Source organism: Pseudonaja textilis, chromosome 3 (assembly GCF_049901715.1).
Source record: "Pseudonaja textilis isolate UNSWEBS1 chromosome 3, rPseTex1.2, whole genome shotgun sequence".
Classification (NCBI taxonomy): Eukaryota; Metazoa; Chordata; class Lepidosauria; order Squamata; family Elapidae; genus Pseudonaja; species Pseudonaja textilis.
In genome coordinates, this window is record NC_141992.1 from 196,554,389 (window position 1) to 196,581,575 (window position 27,187).

The 27,187-nt window shown below is 43.1% G+C and overlaps 1 protein-coding gene across 6 annotated transcripts in view; it reads right to left on the reverse strand.

Annotated features, from left to right (window-relative positions):
- Positions 1-27,187, reverse strand: part of TSNARE1 (t-SNARE domain containing 1) — a 271,228-nt gene that overhangs the window by 165,920 nt on the left and 78,121 nt on the right. For all 6 annotated transcript variants that reach the window (XM_026715999.2, XM_087931803.1, XM_087931805.1 and 3 more), the window contains 2 exons: positions 17,219-17,296; positions 15,044-15,113 (listed from right to left, as the gene is read on the reverse strand). In XM_026715999.2, coding sequence (XP_026571784.1) covers positions 15,044-15,113; positions 17,219-17,296 — 148 coding nt within the window. The remainder of the gene's footprint in view (positions 1-15,043; positions 15,114-17,218; positions 17,297-27,187) is intronic.

Sequence of the window (27,187 nt, forward strand, 5' to 3'; positions counted from 1 at the left end):
GGTGTACCGCTGGAGGGCGTAAATTTGTGGCTCCTTGAAGGAAACTCCGTATGCGTGGATGATGGGAAAGAGATAGTAGACCTTCACAAGTGAGAACTGAAGCCAAGGCCGCCACCTGTCTTTTCAACATATTAGGTGATAATCCCTTGTCAAGTCTCTCTTGCAAGAACTCTAGGATTTGAGCCACAGATGGAGAGATGGGATCAATTCGAGACTTGGTACACCATTTGCAGAAACTGGACCATGTGGCATTGTAAATGTGAGTTGTTGAGGGGTGTCTGGCAGCTTGGATGGTGGCAATAACTCTGTTGGAAAACTTTTTGCTCTTCAGACAACTCCGCTCAATCTCCAGATGGTCAGGTGCAACCATTGAGGGTCCTGATGTTGAAGGGGTCCCTGGGTTAGCAAGACCCTGTCTGGCAGAATTCTCCATGGTGTTGATATGGATAGACTGCGGAGGTCTGCAAACCACAGCCATCTGGGCCAGAAAGGACCTCCTAGAAGCAGCTCTGCCCTCTCATCTAGCAGTTTCTGGATGACCTTGGGAAGCAGTGGAAGTGGCGGGAATGCATACAGAAGTCCCGGGGGTCAACGACAGTGGAGCAAATTGAAGTTCTCCGCTCCTTGAGAGGGGTACCTGGAAAAAAAATCTAGGGAGCTGAGTGTTGAGGGGAGAAGCGAACAGGTCCACCACCGGCTGTCCAAATGTCCTGATCGCCTCTTGAAACAGAGTCGGATGGAGGCACCACACCGATTGATCAATCGTGGCCCTGCTTAGCCAGTCTGCCTGTGTATTCAACCGGCTCGAAATGTGCTCTGCTATGATGGAAAGTAGGTTGCCTTCTGCCCAACGACACAAGCGCTCTGCTTCCCGCATGAGATGTTTCGACTGTGTGCCCTCTTGTTTGTTTATGTGAGCTTTTGCTGTTATGTTGTCAGTCAATATTAGTATGTGCTGATTGCGTACCTGTGGAAGGAAGCTGCAGAGAGCCAGGTGTATTGCTTGAAGCTCCAGCCAGTTTATGCTGCACGACTGTTCTATGGAGGACCAGCGGCCTTGGGTTGTGAGCGATTGAACGTACACTCCCCATCCAAACAGGCTGGCATCGGTGGTGATGGTAAGTGTGGTGGCTCTTTGAAGAGGCAGCCTCTGTTGATGACTGGTCTGGTCCACCAGAGGAGAGATATGAGGACCTTTGATGGTACCTTGACTTTGTATTTGGAGTCGCTTCTGCCAGAGCGCTGGTACGGGAGCAGGAACCACTGGAGGGATCTAGTGTGGAGCCGGGCCCAAGGGATGATAAATATACATGAGATCATCTTGCCTGACAATTTTGATAGTTCTGCTAGGGACACCCTCTTAAGACCCCTGATCTCCTTAACTAATTGCTGAATGCTATTTAGTCTATCTGGTGACAGGTAAACTTTGCCTTCCACCGTATCTACGACTGCCCCAGATGGGTTAACCGAGGCGATGGTGTTAAATGACTCTTTTTCCAATTTATTGAGAACCCGTGTTGTTGTAGGGATTGTAATGTGTTCTGAGTATCTCTGACTGCTTGATGATTGGAAGATGACAAAATCAAGATGTCATCAAGATAACACTGGAGTGGTATGGGGATATCATGGAGATGAGCAGCTAGCACTGTGAGAACCTTCGTGAAGGTCCTGGGGGCAGAAGCTAGTCCGAAAGGAAGGGCCACATATTTGAAATGGTGGTTATTATAACAGAATCTCAGAAATTTATAGTGGGAAGGCCGAATAGCAATACGTAGGTATGCCTCCATCAGATCTATGGATGTAAGGACGTCACCCTTTCGGATGCCAAGTAAGATAGATTGCAGGGTGTACATTTTAAACTTGCGATATACTAAGAAATGGTTAAGACGTTTCAGATTCAATATTGCTGTCCACCCCCCTGAACTTTTGGGAACAACAAAAAAGATGTGAATAGAAACCTTGCCCTCATTGATTGGTAGCTACTGGTTGGATGGCTCATATGTCCAGTAAATGATGGATAGCTGATTCCATAAGATTACGTTTAACCGGATCTCTGGAAACAGGGCATGACATGAAAAAGTCTGGGGGAGTGGATCGAAACTCCAGTGCAAGACCAAATCTGATCGTGTCTCTGACCCAGGAATCAGACATTGAGGAGTCCCATTGGTCTGCAAATAATTTAAGGCGTCCGCCAATGGGAGTTATCTTGGATGCCGGAAAGACCTATTTCCTGATCCTCAAAAGGACCTCTTGGATTGGCCACCCCTTCTGTTCCTATCCCTGAAGTCGGACCTCTCTGGCTGCTGTCCTGGTCTGAAAGATGGGCGTCTCTGTTATCTGGGTGAAAAGAATCCCTGATAAAAGGGCCAAAAGGATCCCCTCCGAAAGGACTGAGGGTTTCTCGAATCTGACTTCCGAAAAAGGAAGGTAAAATTTTCTTTTTGTTTCGGGTTTCGATTAGCAGCGGGTCGAGGGCAGGGCCAAAGAGTCTGTCTCCCACAATAGGAGATGAAGCCAGCTTGCATTTGTGCTTAATGCCCGCTTGCCAATTTTTAACCATAGTAAGCGTCGCGCTGTGACATGTGAGGTAATGGCCCTGGCTGAAAACTTGACCGCATGGTAAGTTGCGTCAGCTTAAAATTCAGCGGCTGCTATAAGTTTTGCAATATCTTGGTGCGCTCTAATGTTGGAATTAGGGACATGCTCCCGTAAGAGACGGAGCCACCTGAGAGAAGCACGGGTAAAGAAGGAAGCGGCTGTGGACGCTCTGATGGCCCACGCATCAGACTGACGGGCCCTGCGTAGGGCAAGCTCGGCTCGTTTTTCTTCCAGCTTTAATGCCTCCAGCGCTTCACCGGGAATAGAGGACGAGGACGCTAATCCTACTATAGGTTCATCTACCTCGGGAGTATTCAACAATTTTGAGAAATCAGGGGCCAAATTAAAATATTTCCTGTCATATCCCGTGGGGGCAGGGTACACCGCTGCAGATGCCCACTGTTTCTGTAGCAGGTCTGAAAACCTGTGAGGAACTGGAATCACATCTGCCTCGACTACTGGTTGGTTGAAAATTAGATCTTCTGGTCCTACTTCTGAAGGAGTTGGAGTGGTAGAAGGGGCCGACTTGTTCAGGCGTGCATTGTTTTTTGCCTTAAACAAAAGTGATCTGAATAGTTGATCAGGAATAAGGCCCTCATCCTCAGACATCCCACTTTCTAGGGGGTCTGCTTCTGACAGGGCTGGGTCACTGTCATGTATTGATCCTGACCCAATCTGTTCCATTTGATCAATGTGATCCACTTCTTCTGCCTCCTCCTCCTCCTCCTCCTCCTCCTCCTCCTCCTCCTCCTCCTCCTCCTCCTCCTAATCCGGCCCCTGGAGGGGCATGTCCCCCTGAAACTGTACCTGGGTATAGTGTTGCTCGGATCTGGTCAACGACCTTAGAGATTGAGAGTCATAGTCAGAGGTTACCGGGTTTTCCCTGGTCAGAACTGCATGTTTAAGACCTGCTGCAATTCCCTGGCGAAAGGCCAGAAACGGGCCTCCAGAATGCTGGGAGGCCATTTTCACCCTCCCGGAGGCTCGAAAAAAGCCTCCGGAGCCTGGGGAAGGTGAAAACGGCCTCCCCACCATGGTGCAGGAGGCTGACTAGGCCACGCCCACCCTGGCCACACAACTGGGAAGACAACCGGTTGCTTAGATTTTTGAAGCCCACCCCTGGCCCAATGGTATGATTACATTGTGGTGTCACTTCTACTGCCGCACAAACTTTTCCCCTTTTGCCCACAGGGGTCGTGTTGCAGGCCCAAAAGTTGGCCTGGTTTTGCGTAACCTGCCAAAGAATATAGTTTTCACATATTAAACGTATATGCTTGCTCATCTCACCATCAAGCGACTTTAGCTTAGTTCTTGGAATTGGTTGGGCCAATCCAATGTGTCTCATTGCACAGTTTAATGAAATTTGGCTTTGAACCAAACTTACACAGTGAGGGGTTTTGAGAACACAACCAACACTGGTGATATTACCTAGTTTGGTGATGAAACGTCTGTAACAAGACAACCACATTTAGAAAACACCTAGGATCCCACAGTCCTCCTCCTCCTCCTCCTTTCCACAAACCCCACTCCTTCCCCTTCTTCTTCTCCTCCACTCTACAAAGCCCACTCCCTTCTAGCATTGATGATGTTACATAGTCGGGTTATGAAACATCTGCAAGAAAACAACCAAGCGGAGAGGGCACCAAGGATCCCACAGTCCTCCTCCTCCTCCTCCACCACCACCACGTCCTTCTCCTCCTCAAACCCCTTTCCCTTCTAACATTGATGATGTTATCCAGCTAGGTAATGAAATGTCTACAAGAAAACAACCAAACTCAGAGGGCACCAGGGACCTCACATTCATTGTCATCATCCTCCTCTTCCTCCTTGCAAACCCCACTCCCTTCTAGCACTGATGGTGTTACCTAGTTGGCTAATGAAATGTCCACAAGAAACCACCAAACTCAGAAATCACCAACGACCCCACAGTTGTTGTCGTCGTAGTGCTCCTCCTCCTCCTCTCCACAAACTCCTCTTCCTTCTAGCACTGATGATGTTACCTAGTTGGCTTATGAAACGTCTGCAAGAAAGCCACTAAGCTCAGAGAGCACCACGGGCCCTGCAGCCATCGTCATCCTCCTCCTCCACTTTATTATTGTGAAGACAAGGTATTGCTATATTACAGCATAATAACCCACATTATTAGGAACTGGATGTGCTCAAAAAACCCCAAGTTAAATAAACAGAGTGACTGTGATTCAGGCACTTAGCAACCAGCATGTATTTACGAGTTAGCACTTAGCAATAGCATTTAGATTTATAGCTTCACAGTGCTTTACAGCCCCCTCTCCAAGTGATCAGCATATCGCCCCCAACAATCTGGGCCCTCATTTTACCCGCCTCGGAAGGACCGAAGGCCGAGTCAACCTTGAGCCGTTCAGGATCAAACTGCCAAACTGTTGGCAGCCAGCATTCAGCAGAAATAGCCTGCAGTACCACATTCTAACCACCGCACAACCATGGCGCAGTGTGCCGTGCCCAGACTCACATGATCCCCATTTGAGCAGTGATGGCGCAGTGGTTAGAATGAGGCACTGCAGGCTACTTTTGCTGGCTGCAGTTCAGCAGTTCGATCCTGACCGGCTCAAGGTCGACTCAGCCTTCCATGCTTCCAGGGGTCAGTAAAATGAGGACTGAGATTGTTGGGGAACAACAGGCTGACTCTGTAAACCGCTTAGAGATGGCTGGAAAGCACTGTGAAGCGGTATATAAGTCTAAGGGCTATTGCTATTTCTGATATTCCCAGGTGGCTTCCGACAAATCCATGGAAGTAGCTGTATCCGCTTTTTGCAATTGCACAGCTCACTTAACAGCTGCCGTGATTCGCTTAAAAACCATGGCAAAACAGGATGTAAAAATCAGACGCCACCCACTGTCCAACCGCCTTGCTTAGCTATGGAAATCTGGCCCCAATTGTCGTATGTCGAGGACTTCCTGTAATTTTTCTTTTTACTAAAAATAACCTTCTTCTCCATAAATTAACCTTCTAAACTGCTGATTATTCCCAAATATGACTGATTAGGAACAAGCCCCATTATCAAAATCTCATTGCTGTTTTACCTTTAACAAAGAAAAAAATAAAACATGGACGTGCTAAGTCGTACGTGGGTCTTAAAGCAGTTCCATTCGGCTCTCGGGCATATTGGGGAATTTTTGTTCACCTTGCAATTTTCAGCTTCCTTCTCTAATTTTAATTTCCCAGACTAATAAGCATATCTATCTATCTATCTATCTATATATAAAAGCGAAATGCCCTCACGCATCATCACAAAATCTCCAGAACCGTAAAGCCTACAAACTTGAAATTTGACACATATGTTCCTCTTGGCTTCTAGCTGCTCACTAAGAAAGGATTTTTTGAAATGACCGTCAGAGCATTAGTATTTCCTATATTATTATTATTAACACGCTCTGATGCTAAGGAGTTCTACTCCCCCTCCCTTTTGCGAAATCCGTTCCAAATGCAAAACACAAGCAGAGGAGAGGAGTTTCAGTTTCAGTTTTAGTTTCACAGCACCAAGCAGCTTTAGTACAGAACAGTTGAGCTAAGCCACGCCCAGGCTCCTTGCTGTCTCCTCCTTGCTCACACAGCAAATACTGTTTCAGTTTCCAAACAGCCCTCAACTCTATCACACATTGACAGGACACTAGCCAGATGAATACCGATGGATGCTGGTAAGCAGAGGCAGAATTTTTTTCCCCCTTTTTTTCCTCCCTAAAAGCTAAGCCCGACCACATCGTTTCGTAGCGAAGCACAGGTATCGAGCTAGTTAAAATATAGTTTTCCTTGGAGGACAATCATCTCTTGAGTTTACTGAAGCCATTTTAGGCTGTGGAAAAATTGTATTCAAAACTGCACATGGTAGAGAAAAATGAGCTTGTTTTTTTTTTTAAAAAAAAAAGAGAGATGGAGAAATGAAATTATTAGTTTTCAGGACCTACAGTTTCCATATTTTTCTTTACTTCCCCTCCAGAAATAATCTGCAGATAAGCACTGATAAGACATTATCATAAATCACAGTGAACATCCAGGAGGTTCTATGCATAACTCTGGCTCAAGACAAAAATCTCGATAAAACTATATCTACCATCAATTTTTTTTCCATCCTTGGAAGGAGTTTCTTAAGGAGTGAAACGGACACAGGGAGTCCTCAACTTAACAACAGTTCATTCGAAGTAACAATGGCGCTGAAAAAAGAGACTTATGACCGTTTTCTCATCCTTCAACACTCTTATCCCAACAATCACGTGATCAAAATTCAGATGCTTCACGACTGACTCACACTTATAACCGTCATACATCCCCTTTCGCAGCTTTCTGACAAGCCACGTCAATGGGAAAGCCAGATTTGCTTAGGCCACCATGCTGCTGACTTAACGGCGGTGATTTGCTTAACAACGGTGTCAAGAATGGTCGTAAAATGGAGCCAAACTCACTTGAGGAACGTCTCCCTAAGAAAACAAAAACTGATGGGGCTCGATTGTGATCACAAGTCGAGGAGTACTTGTACCGCCATTTTGTTTCAGATTTTATCCCTTCTTTTATATCTTATACCCCTTCTTTTATATGTCATCCTCATACAGAAACAAGTAGTTAAGAAATACACTGAAAACTAGCACTTGGGAGAACAGCCATGTAGGTCCTGGAATATATGTTTCAATGTCATTTTGTGTCCATATTTACACCCTCATCTTCATGTCTACATTACATTGGCCAAGACGTGGTAAATATCAACGGGAACAGGGAGAGTTGGGAACTGTGCATGACGTCCATTAAGTAGCTCCGCATCATAATGAGTAGTCCTCAACGGAACTACATCTACATGGAGGGAAGTATGCAGTGGGGTGCCCCAAGGCTCTGTTTTAGGCCCAGTGCTCTTCAAAATGGCTTCAAAATCTAAGGGATTGGTGTTGGACAAAACCCAACAGCATATATTTTTGTGTCTGGTTGTTGATAGAAATAGGATCGCCAACATCCGATGACGGATATGGCCCAAGGAGAAGACTCTTCAATGTCATCCAATCATTTGGACGAGGGGATAGATGGGGAATTCATCAAATTTGCAGACGACACCAAGCTGTCAAGAATAGCCAAAATTCCAGAAGATAGGATTAAGATATAGAAGGATCTTGACAGACTTGAACATTGGGTGCTATCTAAAATGAAATTCATGGGTGAAAAAAAGGGAAGTTCTACATTTAAGCAAGAAAAACCAAACAAACAAGAACAGTATGGGTGGTACTTCACTCAATAGTAGTAACTATGAGAGGGATCTCGGAGTCCTAGCAGACAATCACTTGAATATGAGCCAGCCATGTGCTGCAGCAGCCAAAAAAGCCAACACAATCCTAGGCAACATTAACAGAGGGATAGAATCAAGATCATATGAAGTGTTAATACCACTTTATAAGGCCTCGGTAAGGCTTTGAAATACTGTTTCCAGTATTTGGTCTCTACAATGTAAAAAAGATGTTGAGACTTGGGACAGAGTGCAGAGAAGAGCAACAAAGAGGATTAAGGGACTGGAGGCTCAAACATATAAAGAATGATTTGCAGGAACAGGGTATGTCTAGTTTAATGAAAAGAAGAACTAGGGGTAACATGATAGCAGTCTTCCAATATCTCAGGGGCTGCCCCAAAGAAGAGGAAGTCAAGCTATTCTCCAAAGCACCTGAAGGCAGGACAAGAAGCAACAGGTGGAAACTAATCAAGGAGAGAAGCAACCTAGAACTAAGGAGAAATATCCTCAAAGTTAGAACAATTAACCAGTGGAACTACTTGCCTCCAGGAATTATAAATGCTCCCAAACTGGAAGTTTTAAAGAAGACATTGGACAACCATTTGTCTGAAACAGTGTAGGGTTTCCTGCCTGAGCAGGGGGTTGGACTAGAAGGCCTCTGTGGTCCCTCCTATTCTATAATGAAGGCATGAGGTAGGCTTCAAAGCAAGAGGACCATCCTTCATGGTCCCAGCTTGCTCTCGGCTTTCAGATTGGGTCCAGGAAATAGGAAAATTAATAGCTGGCAGGCCGAAGAAAGCAACAGGGTGTCAGAATTGATGGAGTAGTGATGCTAAAATAAGAGAGAGAGAGAGAGAGAGAGAGAGGGAAAAAAATCAATGCCTACAAATCATGTTCATACGTTCTATCGAACTGAGTAGAACCACAAACTCGGAAGAGGACTCAGAAGCCATCACGTTCAGGCCAAGGCTGGGATCCAAATGAAAACATCACCATCCGTTATTAAAGAAAAGTTTGGAACCAGCAGAAGGCAATACAGTATATATAACCCTGTGTATAGATACTACGATGGCAGCTACTTTTGGTGTGTAGATTAAAGGTAGAAGAGTCTGGCCCGAGCCACAAAAGTAGCTGGGTGACTTTGAAGACACGTTTTGTCTCTCGGTCCTGAGAAGAAAGGAGTGGTGGGCAATTTCTCAAAATGCTGGGTTACTCCTTCCTTCCTTCCTTCCTTCCTTCCTTCCTTCCTTCCTTCCTTCCTTCCTTCCTTCCTTTTTCTACATTCCCTCCCTCCCTCCCTCCCTACACTTTCTTCCTTCTTTCCCCCAATTCCTCCCTCGCTCTCTCCTCCATCCTCCCTTACCTCCTTCCTTCCCACTCTTACCCCCCTTTCTCGTTGCTTCCTTCTTTCCTCTCAATCATAAATCCCCTTCCTTCCTTCCTCCCTTCCTACATTTCCTTCCTTCCTTCCCCAATTCCTCCCTCTCCCCCACATCCTCCTCCCTCCTTCGCTCCCTTCCTTCCTTCTTTCCTGTCTCTTTGTTCCAGTCTTTCTTTTTCTTTCTTTATTCTTGTTCCTTTCTTTTTTCCTTCCTTCCTCCCCTTCATTTCCTTCCTACCTCCCTCTTTTTCTTCCTTTTTTCTTTCCAACTTCCTTCCTTCCTGTTTTTCTCCTTCTTCCCTTTTTCTCTTTCTTTTCTTTTCCCTTTCATTTTTCCTTTCTTCCTCCCTCTTTCTCTTTCATCCCTTCCTTTTTCTTTTTTCTTCCTTCCTGTTTTGCTCCCTTTCTTCAATTTTCCTTCCTTCCCCCTCTCTCCCCCTCCTTCTCTTTCATACCTTTTCTTTTTCTTTCCTTCTTTCTTATTTCTCCTTTCTTCCTTTTCTTCCTTCCTTCCTTTCTTCCCCCTCTCTCTCCCCCTCTCCCCCTCCTTCTCTTTCATACCTTTTCTTTTTCTTTCCTTCTTTCTTATTTCTCCTTCCTTTTCTTCCTTCCTTCCTTCCTTCCTTCCTTCCTTCCTTCCTTCCTTCCTTCCTTCCTTCCTTCCTTCCTTCTTCCCCCTCTCTCTCTCCTCATCATCTATCTTTTTGCATCTGATTGAGACTTGCGTCCCACACAATCATTTCACTAAAACTATGATAATGCTACTTATGCAGGTTTCAAGAAGAAAGATTCTAAAAGGCAAAAAGGACAAGAAAAATGTAAGGACTGTTCATTTTAAACCCAGCCGAGGGTACCAAAAAACCCCACAAAGCTTCTACTGGGAAGGATAAGCAAGCAAGGTTAATCCATACACATCACCACCTGCCTACACATCAATATAATGTGATTATTTGCTATACGTGTGTCACTCACAAAATGCTCCTCAGTATTAACACAGCAAAATGAACATCAAACCAGGGAATATTGGAAGTTTGGTGTAAAAGTTATTTCGTATGGAATTGTCTTTAAATTCTGCTCTTCTTCACTTCATGTGCTAAATCCAACGCCGGGACAAGAGAGAAATCCTCCTTCCTCCCCTTTACCTCGAGTCTTTGATTGCATCTACAATCCTATAATCATATTTGGAAGCACTTCACTAGAACATAAATAACCAACATGGTTTCCTTCATTAACAACTCTGATCCATTTATTTATTAAAGTATCTGCAAGATCTTTCTCCACTAATAAAGCCTAAAGTTGTTTACAACAACACTATGAACCAAAACTGTGAAAGCCATAAAAAGGTAACTTATGCAACAGAATAACAGAGTTGGGAGGGACTTTGGAGGTCTTCTAGTCCAACCCCCTGCTCAGGCAGGAAACCCTATAAAATTTCAGACAAATGGTTGTCTAATCTCTTCTTTAAAAACTTCCAGTGTTGGAGAATTCACAACTTCTGAAGGCAAGTCTTTCCACTGATTAATTATTCTAACTGCCAGGAAATTTAGTTCTAAGTCGCTTCTCTCTTTGATGAGTTTCCACCCATTGCTTCTTGTCCTGCCCTCAGGGGCTTTGGAGAATAACTTGACTGCCTCTTCTTTGTGGCAGCCCCTGAGATATAGGAGCACTGCTTTCATGTCCCCCCCTAGTCCTTCTTTTCCCTAGACTAGCCAGACCCACATCCTGCAACCGTTCTTCATAAGTTTTATCCTCCAATCCCTAATCCTCTTGGTTGCTCTTCTCTGCACTCTTTCTAGACTCTCAACATCATTTTTTACATCATGGTGACCAAAATTGGGTGAAAGATTCCAATTGTGGCCTTATCAAAGCATTATAAAGCCTTACTGGATAAGACATGAACTTGATTCTATCCCTCTGTTGATGCAGCCTAGAACTGTGTGGGCTTTTTTGATAGCTGTAGGACACGGCTGGCTCATATTTAAGTGATTGTCCACTAGGACTCCAAGATCCCTCTCCCAGTTATTTCTATTAAGCCAGATACCACCTATTCTAGCGGGTCTTAAAAGTTGACCGCTTTAAGACTTGTGGACTTGAACTCCCAGAATTCCTCCTCCAGTCATGTTAGCTCGGGAATTCTGGGAGTTGAAGTCCACAAGTCCTAAACTTGCCAAGTTGGAAGAGCCTTGCCCTATTCTATACCTTTGCATTTGTTTTGTTTCTTGCTCAGGTGCAAAACCTCACTTTTCTCGCCACTGGAAATCGCCTCTTGTGACAAATTTCAAAAGGAAAAGGAAGTTGCTTCATTTGAATGTTGTTCCATAACTTTGCTAGGTCTTTTTGGTTCACCAGAGACAGGTCAGAGCTGATCCGTCGGGCGCGGAGTCAGAAGTGCTAAGCTTATTCTTTCCCCCCTCCAAATATGCCAGATTAAACAACTCATTATTCAGGCAGATAAGACAAGTTAAGTAAGTGTTCATCCTGATGTTCAAATGAAATGCTTAAGAGACTGTGACGCTATCTCTGGAAATGTGCTTTCTGGGTTGACATAAAGCTGCAGGATTTTGCCATCCCTCTGATGGGTCCTCAGTGTGTGATTTCACTGGCTATCATCTCCTTTGGATTAAGGAATCAGACCTTTGAAACAAATCTACATCACATTGAACATCTCACCACTGCAATGGACAGGGGGACTCTGACCTCCTAAGCAATTTCCAAGAAAGCGCTGGAAAGTGAAGGTTTTGTTTATGGAGAGAGATGGGGATAAGGGAGAGGGAGATGGAAGGAGGGAGGAAAAGAGAGAGAAAGAAGGAAAGAAGGAAAGGAAGGAAGGAAGGAAGGAAGGAAGGAAGGAAGGAAGGAAGGAAGGAAGGAAGGAAGGAAGGAAGGAAGGAGAGAGAGAGAGAGAGAGAAAGAAAGAAAGAAAGAGGAGGAAGGAGATGGAGGGAAGGAGGGAAAGAAGGAAGGAAGAAAATAGAGAGAAGGGAGAGAAAAATGGAAGAAAGAGTGGGAGGAAACAATTGGAAAGGAGGAGGGAGGGAGGGAGGGAGGAAGGAAGGAAGGAAGGAAGGAAGGAAGGAACAAAGGCACGAGAGAAAAAATGGAAGAAAGAGTGGGAAGAAGGGAGGGAAGGGAAGGGAAGGAAGGAAGGAAGGAGAGACAAAATTGAAGAAAGGGAGGGAGGAAGCAAATGGAAGGGAGGGAGGGGGAAAGAAGAAAAGAAGGAAGGAAGGAAGGAAGGAAGGAAGGAAGGAAGGAAGGAAGGAAGGAAGGAAGGAAGGAAGGAAGGAAGGAAGGAAGGAAGGAAGAAATGATGATTTGGGGAACAGCAGGTAAAATCAGCAAGGTTTAGTTCACATGCCCATTAGAGAATCGGGGTGGTTTTTTTAATAAATTATTTATAATTTATAGTTCTATTTTTTTCAGACTCATCACCAATCAAGGAGACTGTCAAATTGGATGAGCATTTTGTCTCCAGAGAAACTTAATCCAAACTGCATCGATTTTAAACCAAGAAGGTATTTCTTTCAAGGGTTTAACATATTAATTTACTCCCAGCACCATTTCCAAACACCAATGGGACTCGTGTTCATAAAACGTGGACAAGCAGATTAAAAAGGACAAGGAAGATTTATTATTAAAACCGTAGCCCTCCATTAAAAATGCTAATACTGAAAGATGCATACATGTACATTCACTGGGCACTGCAGGGATTAAAAATGGCAGTTTTCTCTTAAGTCCTTCCAAATCCCTTAATCAAAAATGTGAAAGGCCTCATGCAGCCTATTTATGTGTTTCTTTGCTTTATTCCATTGCTACCTTGCTACAATCCAGGATGCTTTTTTTAAATTTCAGCAATCTAGACGGAAAATATATTATCCTTGTACCAAATCATTCAAGTTTTACAAATAATCCTCCTCCTCCTCCTCCTCCTCCTCCTCCTCCTCCTCCTCTCTGCAAACCCGCTCCCTTTTTGCACTGATGATATTATCGAGTTGGGTAATGAAACGTCTACAAGAAAACAACCAAGCTCAGAGAGCACCAAGCACACCACAGTTCTCCTTCTCCTCTTCTTCCTCCTCTTTCTCAACCTCTTCCTCCTCTTCCTCCACCTCCTCTTCCTTCCTTCTCCTCCTCTTCCTCCTCCTTCTCCTTGTCCTCTTTCTCCTCTTCCTCTTCCTCCTCTGTCTCCTCCTCTTCCTCCTTCTCTTTTTCCTCCTTCTCCTCTTCCTCCTCCTCTTCCTCCTCCTCCTCTTACTCCTCCTGTTAAGCAAGCTTTCCTTCATTTTCAAACATTGCTGGCCACTGTTGTTACATGAATCAATTAAGCAAGTCTGGCTTCCCCATTGACTTTGCTTGTCATAAAAGTTGCAACACAACCATCATAAGTACGAGTCGTCTGAATTTTGCTGAATGGTCGTAAAGTGGGAAGAAATATCCCAAGTCACTTTTTTCAGCACTGTTGTAACCTTGGACTGTTGTAAGTTGAGGACTACCAGTACTTGCAGCCTCAAAGATTTATACAGCGTCATTAAGATATTTGTAGTTTTGGATCCAATCCTCCTCCTAGTAGACCAACTTTGTAATTTAGATTTCAGATTGAATTGGAAGGGACCTTAGAGGTCATATAGTCCAATCCCCCACCCAAGCAGGAGACCCTACTCTGACAATGGCAGTCCAATCTCTTCTCCAGTGCTGAAGCTCCCACAACTTCCGAGGGCAACTTCTGTTCCATTGCTTGATTGTTCTCAGTGTCAGAAAATTTCTCCTTATTTCTAGGATGAATCTCTCCTTGTTCAGTTTCCATCCATTATTCCTTGTCTGGCCTTCAAGTGCTTTAGAGAATAGCTTGACCCCTTCCTCCTCTCTGGGGCAGCCCCTCAAATATTGGAAGACTGCTCTCCTGTCTCCCCTGGTCCTTCTCTTCACTAGACTAGCCATGCCCAGTTCCTGCAACCGTTCGTTGTATGTTTTAGCCTCCAGTCCCCTAATCATCCTGGTTGCTCTTCTCTGCACTTTTTCTAGAGTCTCAACATCCTTTTTTATAATGTGGTGAACAAAACCAGATGCATTACTCTAGGTGTGGTCTTACTAAGGCTTTATAGGGTGGTATTAGTGCCTCACTTCATCTTGATTGTATCCCTCTGTTAATGCAAGTTAGGATTGCATTGGCTTTTTTGGCGGCTGCTGCACACGGCTGGCTCCTATTTAGCTGGCTGTCCACTAAGACTCCAAGATCCCTCTCCCAGTTCCTGCTATTGAGCCTGGTTTCACCCAGTCTATATGTGTACTTTGGGTTTTTCTTGCCTACGTGTAGGACTTTACTTTTCTCTATGTTGAATTTCATTTTGTTAGATAGGGCCCAGTGTTCTAATCTGTCAAGAGCCATCTGGATCTTGAGCCTATCATCTAGAGCAAGGGTCTTCCAACTTGGGAAGTTTAGGACTCGTGGACTTCAACTCCCAGAATTCCTGAGCTAACATGACCGGAGGAGGAATTCTGGGAGTTAAAATCCACAATTCTTAAAACTGTCAAGTTTGAAGAGCCCTGATCTAGGGTGTTAGTTAAATTCTCCACAAATTTAGTTAAATTTTCCACAACCTGAAAGCTCAGAGTAGGGAACAGTCCAAGAAGCCATCATTAAAAAGAACTTCTACAAAAGAAAAAAAAAAAATACACAGAACCACACAAAATATTTCCTTTAAGAAAGAAACCCCAGCACCATCCTAAGGGATAAAATTTCGCGGATCGAAGCTTCTCCTACATTGGAAATTGAAGTGCAACGTCACACCATATAAACCAATCTGGAGTTTGCAAAGAGACTCACAGGCTGTCGCGTAGTTCCGCTGTGTCGTTTTCTGTCCCTAGAGATTTAAGACTTCTTTCCAGAGATGTGACTAGAAAAAAAAGAGAGAGAGAGAGAGAGATTTTTTTTATGAAAATACATTGGCCGGAAAGCATAGCCAACATTCGGACCCAAAACAGGATTGATTCAGTTCAGAATTGCAATTGGAGCGATGACAACATGACTCTACTGTTGTTTCACAGGGAATTCTCGTTTTTTTAGAAATCCAAACTTTAGGTAAAGGTTCTCCTTGCACATACATGCCAGTCATTTCTAGCTCTGAGGGTGTATGTCATCTCCATTACAAAGCCAAAGAGCAAGCACTGTCCAAACATGTCTATTTCTGTCATCATGTGGCCGGCATGACTAAACTCTGAAGGTGCTATTCCTTTCCCACCAAGGAGGTCCCTATTTTTCTACTTGCATTTTGACACGCTTTCGAACTGCAAGGTTGGCAGAAGCTGGGACAAGTAACAGGAGCTCACTCCGTTACGTGGCGCTAGGGATTTGAACCGCCGAACTGCCGACCTTTCGGATCGACAAGCTCAGCATCTTAGCCACTGACCCACCGCATCCCAAACTTGAGTCAGACGCAATTACTTTTTCTTGTGGAAAAGAAAACTGCAGTAGATGTCGCTACAATCACCAAAACAGAGAATTGAAATCTGTCTTGACGTGTCCTGTCCATTATCCAGTCTATTTTTTCCCCTCTTTCTTATTATTATGGTTGGACTCTCATTCAGCCAGATGTTCAAGTTAGAGTTAGCGTTATTGTCCACCTATCGAGTCTTTCCCAAGGAAAGATGCCTCCAGATGTTGTTGATGCTCCATCACTGGAGTTTTTTTAAAAGAGGCTGGACATCCACTTATCTGAAATGCTATAGGGCCTCCTGTTTGAGCGGGGGGCCGGACTAGAAGACCTTCAAGGTCCCTGCCAGCACTATTCTGATTCCAATTCTGAATTCATAAATGCCAAGGATCTTCAAGGACTTCTCCAGATTTTGGGGGATTGCACCCAAAAGGTGCCTTTTACTATTGGCCCTACTTTTGCCTCCTTTTGCCACAGTCATCCTATTTCTATTTAACAGAATAAGAATTGGAAGGGACCTTGGAGGTCTTCTAGTCCAACCCAATGCTTCCATTTTCCACCGTTCAATCAGAACTGAGGAAGCTTCTTGGATGAGAAGCGAAGCGTCTTCAAGGAAAAACAAGAAAGTCCATTTGCCTTTTGAAGAAGCACCTTTCGAACAACTGCAAAATGAATGTCAATAATTTCTACTTTCCCACTGAAGCAAGGAAGAAGGTAAAAATCGCAACTCAATATAGGTATAAAATCACCTCTTTCACCCCTCCCTTCCTTCTTTGCCTACCCATATTTAATTTGCAAATCAATATGATAATTATGCAATACTTTGAAGGACAAATCTTGATTGTTCCTCGTTTCCAAAGCTGTGATGACACAGACGATATCACAAAAAGAAAGTTCCATGTCGGAAGTACATCTTACACCTTGAGTAAGCCATATGGCAAACTATTTTTACTCCTTGTTAAATAATAATAATAATAATAATAATAATAATAATAATATTATTATTATTATTATTATTATTATTATTATTGGTATTATTATTATTATTATTATTGCTATTATTGCTATTATTGCTATTATTATTATTATTATTATTGCTATTATTATTATTATTATTATTATTATTATTATTATTATTATTTCTTTGGAAAAAGAAATTGTGTGTTATCTCAATTGTAATTGGAGCCCTTGGAGCGATACTTAAAGGGCTACCTTGCTATTTGGAATTTCTGTATTTATCAGACTTTAATACCCTGATTCTACAAAAAAAAACTACCCTACTTGGAACAGCTTATATCCTCCGACATTACCTGAACAGTTCCTAGGTCCTTGGTTAGGAGTTGAGCTGTTGAGCTATCAACTAGCCCCAAGGGCTGGGAATCTCACTAAATAATAATAATAATAATAATAATAATAATAATAATAATAATAAATTTCTTTGCATTTGAAATTATTTCTTCTGCTTCTTTCCCCCCTACAAAACCTTCCCTCTATTTTTTTTAACTTCAAATATTTGCACACACAAAAGACGTAGGAAATGAACCTCCCAAGATGTTTGACATACGAACCATTGGCATTAATCCGGAAAATGCTGGTGGGAGTACTTTGAAAAATCTCTTGAATTTCATTCGGATCAATCTGGGTGGCTAGAAAAGAGAAGAAACAGAGACAGAGAGAGAAATGCATCGTTAGATCAGATCACAGACTGCACCACCATAGTCCAACATAAACATTAGCGGGGTGTATAATTCCCTGATACAGTTAATCGTTAACCCGCGAGCACAATTGAGCCCAGAACTCGTGTTGCTAACCAGAGACAATCGTTTGTCGAGTTTTGCTCCGTCTTATGACTTTTCTTGCCACTATTGTTAAGTGAATCACTGCAGTTGTTCAGTGAGTCACATGGTTGTTAAGTGAATCTGGCTTCCCCGTTGACTTTGCTTGTCAGAAGGTCGCAAAAGCGGATCCCGTGACCCCAGGACACTGCAACTGACATAAGTACATGCCAGTTGCCAAGCACTTGAATGTTGATCCCGTGACCATGGGGAATCCTGCAACGGTCGTTCAGTGTGAAAAATGGTCACTTCTTTTCAGTGCCGTTGTAACTTTTAACGGTCACACAACAACCTGTTGTTAAGTCAAGGGCTGCCTGTATTCTCCTGTATGTTTGCGTAACAGTTTGGAGATATAATATGTCATGCCCCTGTTGGAATCTGATTCAGAGGGAGAGGTGGAACAGCTGACAGGGTGTGGGAGTGTGGCTCCGGTGGCTGTGGAGGGAACTGGGGAAGGACACAGTCTGGTTGGGCCTTCAGGGGAAGACCCAGGGCCACCTCCTCTTCAACCTAGGGTATGCGGGGAGGAATGGAGAAGGGAACAACATGAATTATGTGGGTTATGGGGGAGAAAATGGCCCTGATCCCCTTCATGGGCTGCAGCTGGGAAGACTGTTTAAAAGGGCAAACTGCGCATGGCCAAGTTGCTGGAAGCAAAGCATGAAATTATTCTGGTTTGTCAAGACTTATCTGAGGAATTAAAGCGACTTTACCTATTTTTGTGACTTTGTTACTTTTGTGCCACGCCCTGGGTCATCAGATAATATGCAGTCATTTAGAAATATTCTCTGTACTTCTTGTTGTTGTTGTTGTTTGTAATTTTCTTACCTCGGTGGGATCTGAGAGTGCTTTGTGTGTTCCTAATTTTTACAAGAACAAAAATATAAGCTCACCTACCGGGGTTACAGATTAATTGGTCTATCAGGAAATTTCTCCTTAGCTCTAGGTTGCTTCTCTCCTTGATCAGATTCCACCCGTTGCTTCTTGTCCTGCCTTCAGGTGCTTCGGAGAATAGCTTGACTCCCTCTTCTTTGGGGCAGCCCCTGAGAGATTGGAACACTGCTATCATGCCTCCCTCAGTCCTTCTTTTCATAAATGACTTAGATGAGGGACTGGAAGGGGAACTCATCAAATTTGCAAATGACACTAAACCGGCAGGAGCAGCCAACAGCCCAGAAGACAAGCTCAGGATCCAAAACAGATATTGGCACACTTGAACAATGGGCCCTATCCGACAAAATGAAATTTAATATGGAGACAAGCAAGGTTTTACATTTAGACAGGAAAAATCAAATATGTAAAGATTAGGTGAGACCTGGCTCAAAAACAGTAACTGTGAGAGGGACCTTGGAGTCTTAGTGGATGATCACTTACATATGCGCCAGCGGTGTGCAACAGCAACCAAAAAAAACCCCAAATAAAATCCTTGGTTTGTAGAAACAGAGGCACAAAATCAAGATCATATGAAGTATTAGTACCGCTTTGTAAAACCCTAGTAATGCCACACCTGGATTCCTGCAACCGATTTTGGTCACCATACTACAAAAAGAGATGCTGAGAGTTTGGGAAAAGTTCAAAGAAGAGTAACTCAGGTGATCAAAGGCCTGGAGACTAAAATATATGAAGAATGGCTGCAGGATTTTGGTTTGGCTAGTCTAAAGAAGAGAAGAATTGAGGGTGACATGATAGTAGCGTTCCAGTATTTGAGGGGCTGCCACAAAGAAGAGGAGGTCAAATTATTCTCCAAAGCACCAGAGGGCAAAATGAGAAGTAACAGATGGAAATTAATCAAGAGGAGAAGTAACCTGGAATTAAGGAGAAATTTCCTTAGAGGGAGGACAATAAACCAGTGGAAATGCTTTGACTTCAGCCATCATGGAGGTTTTTAAGAAGAAACTAGGCAGTCGCTTATCTGAAATGATATAGGTTCTCCTGCTTGAGTAGGGGGCTGGACTAGAAGACCTCCAAGAGCCATTCTATTCTATTCTATTCTATTCTATTCTATTCTATTCTATTCTATTCTATTCTATTCTAAATTCCTAGTACTTTCAACTTTCCAAACTTCTTTCACCATCCTCTCTGAGGTTTTTTTTTTTTTTTTTTGGATTGAAGGACAAACTGTCAAAAAAACCTATTTTCACCTTTCCGGGCACGAAGTTTAGCCGTGATTTATGATTGCAAAATCAGCAGAAATAGAAAAGCGTGTTCCAGCTTGCAATCAAGGTTTTAATCAAGCCTTCCCTGACATTATGTATTTTTTTTTTAATTAACTTGTTTTCATTTGCCTTTTGTTTCCTTATTTAGACGGCTCATTAATAAACAGTGGAGCAGAAAGAACAAAGCAACTGTCCCTAATTTTCAGCCGGTCGTTTCTGTCCTGCTCATATTTTACAATTTAGACGGGAACCGGGCAGGAAATGGGTCTTTTATGGACCCAGCTAATGTAAGATTATGGAGCAAGTTTTTTTTTAAAAAAAAAAACAAGACAGCTCGAGTCTAAGAATATGGAAATATGGAGAACTAAGCGGAAATAAAAAAATTAAGAGGGTTTGAAAAAGAAAGAAAGAAAGTTAGAGAGATAAAGAGTCATTTAACTGAATGAAAAGTTTTCCACAACTTTTTCAGGATGAAAGAAAAATACAGTTTTAATAGCATTAAAATACAAAGAGTTTTGCCCACGGTTCAGTTTAACCAAAATTAAAAAAAAAAAAAAACTTGAAATGCATTAACCTTCTTCCTATAAAGTTTCGAACTGGTACATTTGTAGATGACATTGAAGGGGAGATATGGAGGCCTGAGGTGCATGTTTGAAGGTCTACCATGTAGTATGAGGAACATCTGAACATCTTTGCAGGAGGAGGAGGGAGGAGGAGGAGGAGGAGGAGGAGGAGGAGGAGGAGGAGGAGGAGGAGGAGGAGGAGGAGGAGGAGGAGGAGATGATGATCTGTGGGGTCCTTGGTTATTATGAGCTTGGGTTGGTGCTGCTTAGTTTGGATAATGAACATCTGCAAAAAAACAACCAACCTCAGAGAGCACCAAGGATCCCTCACACCCATGATGACCAAGGATGAAGTGGCTCTCGTATTGTCTATGAAGGTTCTCCGTGATCCAGGTCATGGTTGCCCCAAAGGTGCTTTCAAAAACTGCAATTGGACTTTAAAAAAAAAATATTGGAGTCATGTCACTTCTCCCCTAAGAAGATTCTTCAGTTCTAACCACCAATTACCAGTAGTTAGAAATGAGGAAGCTTCTTGGATGAGAAGTGACACGTCTTTCAAAAAAATCAATGAAATCCAATTGCCTTTTGATACCACCTTTCTCTCTCTCTCTCTCTCTCTCTCTCTCTCTCTGTGTGTGTGTGTGTGTGTGTGTGTGTCACTCTCTCTCTCTCTCTCTCTCTGTCTCTCCCTCCCCTTCCCCCCCTCTCTCTCACACACACATACACACCAACTTTTAAAATGTTTTGCGTGCGTATCTCTGTGTGTCCAAAGATATTACTATCTACCCATTTACCATATTCCTTAACGGCCTTCCTGGTGCACATATTTCAAAACCGTCTTACTGTAAAATGTGCAGTACCAGCCAACTTATTTTTAAAAAAAACTTTGGAATTTACGCAAGTGAAATTTAATAAGGCAGTTAAAACCAAATCCAATTTTAAATACCTCGCAGCCAGAAAACATGCATTAAAAAACTTGGAAGTTAAAACCTATGCACTTTGGGAGAATCATCCAGGAAAAAAAAAAAATTAAAGGGGAGTTTAGAAAAAGATTTATATCCAACCGAAATGTTTCGAACAGCGCGCACTTTGGGAGAATTCAATGTCGGTTTATTAGGCTTTCAACCAGATTCGGTAAAAATTGCCTTCTGATCAGGGAAGATGTCGGCCAGAGATTAACACATTCGGACGATTTTGTTCACAACCATTTTGTTTCGTTGGGAAGTTTCCGGCGAAGAGCCGTTAAACTAATCCCAGCTCCGCGTTATAAGCAGTTTCTAATTTAGGGAACCGGTTTCGCTCAACTGGCTTTACAAATGAAGAACTACCCAGCATTTTTTAAATCAATAACAGAGGAACATCAAAAGTGGAGCGGCGAGATGGAGAAGGGATGCGTATAGAAAATGTCTTCTCCCGAACCTCCGTTGGATGGGGCTTGTCAGGGGATGACATGATTCCCGTCGTTATTTGCACACGAGAGGATTCAGTGGGATGCTTCAAACAATCCCATTTTTCTTTTCAATTAAGGAAACCCAGTTTAGTGGGAAATAGGAGTTTCTGGGAGTCTTTAACGCTCCCTGAGCCCCGGGTGGTTTCCTTGCAGATGTCTCATTGTCAAACTAGGGAATATCACAGCACTGATGATATAGCCTAGTTGGGTAATGAAATGTCTGCAAAAAAGAAGCAAACTTGGAGAGTACCAAGGACGTCCTCCTCCTTCCCCACCCTCTCTGCTTTCTACGCTGTCCCCACTCCTCTCCTCCCTTCCCCTCTCCTCTCCCCACCTCTCCTTCATCCTCTCTTCCTTCCTCTCTCCTCACCTTCATCCTCCCTTCCCCTCCTCTCTCCCTCCTCGCTTCTTTCCTCTCCTCTCCTTTCTACCTTCCCTTCTCCTCTCCTCTCCTCCCTTCCTCTCCTCCCTCTCTTCTCCTTTTTTCTCTTCCCCTCTCCTTTCTTCCCCTCTCTGCCTTTCCTTCTCCTCTCCTATCTCCTTTCTCCTCTCCTCTTCCCTCCTCACCTTCATCCTCCCTTCTCCCTCTCCTCTATTCTCCTCTCTCTTCTCCTCTCCTTTCTCCTTTCCCCTCTCCTCTCTTTGATTAAGCAAGACAATTACACAAACTCCTTGCTTAACAACCATCACGACTTCACGGTCGTGACACGAGGGCTACTTTTTTATCACGGGGCCACGGGGATGCTACACGGGGTCATAAGCATGAAAAAACAGTCGTAAGTCACTAAAATAACATTTTTCAGTGCCGTCGTAACGGTCACCAAATAAACTATTGTAAGTCGAGGACTGCTTGTATTTTAGAAAAGAAATATACATTGAGGTTTTGCTTCCAAACCAAATAGCCTGTCTTTCTCAATCGACTTTCCCTGGATGATCAGAATATGGGCAAACTTACCGCAGAGACACAAGTATAGTAATTCTACAAGGTTTCTGCTTTCCGAGACCTCCCTACCTGAGTTTTAAACCTTCAACACGACTCGAATTGAGTTCCTGGAGGAGAGCAAGAACAATTACCATGTGGCAACTCGGTTGTGTGACTGACACCCGAGCAAAGTGCGTTGTGATAAAACTCCATATTGCTCAGCAAACATCTTGATTGCAACAAGAGATCACAACCATACAGACTGAAGGTGAGGCAGTCTTGGTGCTATTTGTAGCCACGGTTCCTTGCACAGCAAGAAAAATAGCTCCAATTTTTTTCCCCCTACTTCTCACTTGCGCTGAAAAGTGGCAGGAAAAAAAAAATCACTCCATTGGGAGAAGACAAGGATAAAAAGTGACTTGTATGTTTTCTGATTTGTTAAAACTAAGATTTGCTCGATAAGACTTAGGTGAATTTGTAGTTGAGTCTAATAATGATATAGTAATAATAATAATATAAAACAATATAATATGTATAATTGATGTATGTAATATGAATATATGTTTGGAAGGGGAAGACTGTTGATATTATGACATTGCACAAAAGAAATGTATCAACCAACACGCATTTTTTTTGGAAGATGGTTTTACAGGTGAAACTCGAAAAATCAGAATATTGTGCAAAAGTTCATTTATTTCAGTAATGCAACTTAAAAGGTGAAACTAATATATGAGATAGACTCATTACATGCAAAGCAAGATAATTCAAGCCGTGATGTGTCATAATTGAGATGATTATGGCTTACAGCTCATGAAAACCCCAAATCCACAATCGCAGAAAATTAGAATATTGGGAAAAGGTTCAACATGCTAGGCTTAAAGTGTCCCACTCTAATCAGCTAATTAAGCCATAATTAGCTGCAAAGGGTTCCTGAGCCTTTAAATGGTCTCTCAGTCTGGTTCAGTAGGAATCACAATCATGGGAAAGACTGCTGACCTGACAGTTATGCAGAAAACCATCACTGACACCCTCCATAAGGAGGGAAAGCCTCAAAAGGTAATTGCAAAAGAATTTGGATGTTCCCAAAGTGCTGCATCAAAGCACATTAATAGAAAGTTATGTGGAAGGGAAAAGCGTGGAAGAAAAAGGTGCACAAGCAGCAGGGATGACTACAGCCTGGAGAGGATTGTCAGGAAAAGGCCATTCAAAAGTTTTGGGGACTTTCACAAGGATTAGACTGAGGCTGGAGTCAGTGCATCAAGAGCTACCACACACAGACGGATCCTGGACATGGCCTTCAAATGTCAAATTCCTCTTGTCAAGCCGCTCCTGAACAACAAATGTCAGAAGCGTCTTACCTGGGCTAAAGAAAAACAGACCTGGTCTGTTGCTCAGTGGTCCACAGTCCTCTTTCCTGATGAGAGCAACTTTTGCATCTCATTTGGAAACCAAGGACCCAGAGTCTGGAGGAAGAATGGAGAGGCACACACTGCAAGATGCTTGACGTCCAGTGTAAAGTTTCCACAGTCTGTGTTGATTTGGGGAGCCATGTCATCTGCTGGTGTTGGTCCACTGTGCTTCATTAAGTCCAGGGTCAACGCAGCTGTCTACGAGGAGATTTTGGAGCACTTCATGCTTCCTTCCGCAGACGAGCTTTACGGGGATGCTGACTTCATTTTCCAGCAGGATTTGCCACCTGCCCACACTGCCAAAAGCACCAAAACCTGGTTCAATGACCATGGGATTACTGTGCTTGATTGGCTAGCAAACTCACCTGACCTGAACCCCACAGAGAATCTATGGGGCATTGCCAAGAGAAAGATGAGAGATGATGAGACCGAACAATGCAGAAGAGCTAAAGGCCTCTATTGAAGCATCCTGGTCTTCCATAGCACCTCAGCAGTGCCACAGGCTGATAGCTTCCATACCACGCTGCATTGAGGCAGTAATTGCTGCAAAAGGGGCCCAAACCAAGCATTGAGTACATATGCACACATATACTTTTCAGAGGTTCGATATTGTTCTGTGTACAATCCTAGTTTTATTGATGTAATATGTAATATTCTAATATTCTGATTTTCTGAGACTGTGGATTTGGGGTTTTCATGAGCTGTAAGCCATAATCATCTCAATTATGACACATCACGGCTTGAACTATCTTGCTTTGCATGCAATGCGTCTATCTCATATATTAGTTTCACCTTTTAAGTTGCATTACTGAAATAAATAAACTTTGGCACTATATTCTAATTTTTCGAGTTTCACCTGGATGTTGACGTTTTATGTTTGTGTTTCTTAGTGTTTGTCTTTAAAAAAATAAAAAACTTTTATAAAAAAAGACAAGGATAAAAAGAACGTACGGATAAAAGAAAACTAGGAAAAATTATTTTTTTCTTGTTTTGGAGAGCAAAGCTCAACGTGTATATATAAGTAATACACCTTGTATATACTGGTAGAACGTCATTTAGAATAGAATTATTTATTGGCCAAGTGTGATTGGACACACAAGGAATTTGTCTTGGTGCAAATGTTCTCAGTGTACATAAAAGAAAAGATACGTTTGTCAAGAGTCAAGAATCGTCAGGTACAATACTTAATAAAAGTCATAGGGTACAATAAGCAATCAAGTCATACTAGGAAACAGTCAATATAAATTCTAAGGATACAAATGACAAAGTTACAATCATATAGTCACAAGTGAGAGGGGATGGGTGATAAGGAGTGATGAGAAGATTAACAGTAATAGTAGTGCAGACTTTGTAAATAGTTGGACAGTGTTGAGGGAATTATTTGTTTAGCAGAGTGATGGCATTCAGAGGAAAAATCTGTTCTTGTGTCTAGTTGTTCTGGTGTGCAGTGCTCTACAGTGTCGTTTTGAGGGAAGGAGTTGAAACACTTTATGTCCAGGATGTGAGGGGTCTGTAAATATTTCCACAGCCCTCTTTTTGACTCGGGCAGGATACAGGTCCTCAATTTAAGGCAGGTTGGTAGTATTTTTTTTTCTGCAGTCCTAATTAATCTCTAAAGTCTGTGTCTGTCTTGTTGGGTTTACTATTTTCATTATTCAGAATAACAGAATCGGAAGGGACCTTAGGTAAAGGTAAAGGTTTCACTCCTCGCACCTACATGCTAGTCGTTTCCGGCTCTAGGGGGCGGTGCTCATCTCTGTTACAAAGCCAAAGAGCCAGCGCTGTCCGAAGACGTCTCCGTGGTCATGTGGCCGGCAAGACTAAACGCTGAAGGCGCACGGAACCCTGTTATCTTCCCACCAAAGATGGTGCCTATTTTTCTACTTGCATTTTTATGTGCTTTTGAACTGCTAGGTTGGCAGAAACTGGGACCAGTAATGGGAGCTCACTCCGTTACGCAGTGCTAGGGATTCGAACCACCAAACTGCCGACCTTTCTGATCGACAAGCTCAGCATCTTAGCCACTGAGGCATCGCGTCCCTTCAGGAACCTTGGACGTCTTCTAATCCAACCCTTTTGGGGCACACTCGACTTTGTCGACGGTGTCTAGAACTGTATTGAGAATTTCTTTCCAAGCAAGAAAAAAAAAAAAAAAAAGAATGTATCCAGCAATGGGCACAGAAATACTCAGGGAAAATTCTGGGACCACGTGGCTCTGGGAATACAGGTAAGTCCTTGACTTACAACCATTCATGTAGTGACCATTTCATGAACAGCACTGAAAAAAGGGACAATTTTTCCGGAGTTACAACAAATCACTGCATCCCCAGGCTCATGTGATCAAAATTCAGCGTTTGGCAGTTTGACTCGTATTTACAACGGTTTGCACTGTCCCAGGAGGGTCACACTATTTCTCCTTTTGCCACCGTCGAACAAGCAAAATCAATGGAGAGGAGCCAGATTCGTTAAGCGTCTGTGTTCCTCACTTAACAACTGCAGTGATTCATGTAGCAACCATAGCAAGCTAAAATGGGGCAGAATTAACGGAGCAACCATCTCGCTTAGCAACAGAAATGTTGGACTCGATGATGGATATAAGTCGAGGACTACAGGGTTAGAAAAAATGTTAAAGCAGCGTATAGATTACCAGACAGAAATGTTTTTGTTACGTATAGTACCAGAAAAGTACGATAAAGAGAATATATATTTAATACTGTATGTTTTCACAGCAGCAAGAATTGTATTTCCCCAGCACTGGAAAAAAATGAGGAAACATCTACATAAGAAGATGTAATAAATATATATATATATTAGACCACTGGTGGCTAGCCTTTTTGGGCTCCTGTGCCAAAAATTGGGCCCACACTTGCACACTCGCACTCGCATGCCAGCACCTAGAAGGCAATGTGCAGCCCCACACACACACCCTACACATGCATGCACAATTCACTCCGCTGCCCCCTTACCTGCACTGCACCTCACAGCTGATTTTTGGCCAGTTTGAGGTCTCCCAGAGGCTTGAGGAAGGCTTCTGCAGGCTTTGCAGGTCGAAAACTAGCCCCGTTTCATCACTTCCTGTTTTTTCGGAAATACTGGCAGTGACGAAACGGGGCTAGTTTTCGGCCTATGAAGCTTGTTGAAGCCTGCAAAGGCCTTCCTCAAGCCTTTGGGAGGCCGAGAAAGGCCTCAAATTGGCCAAAAC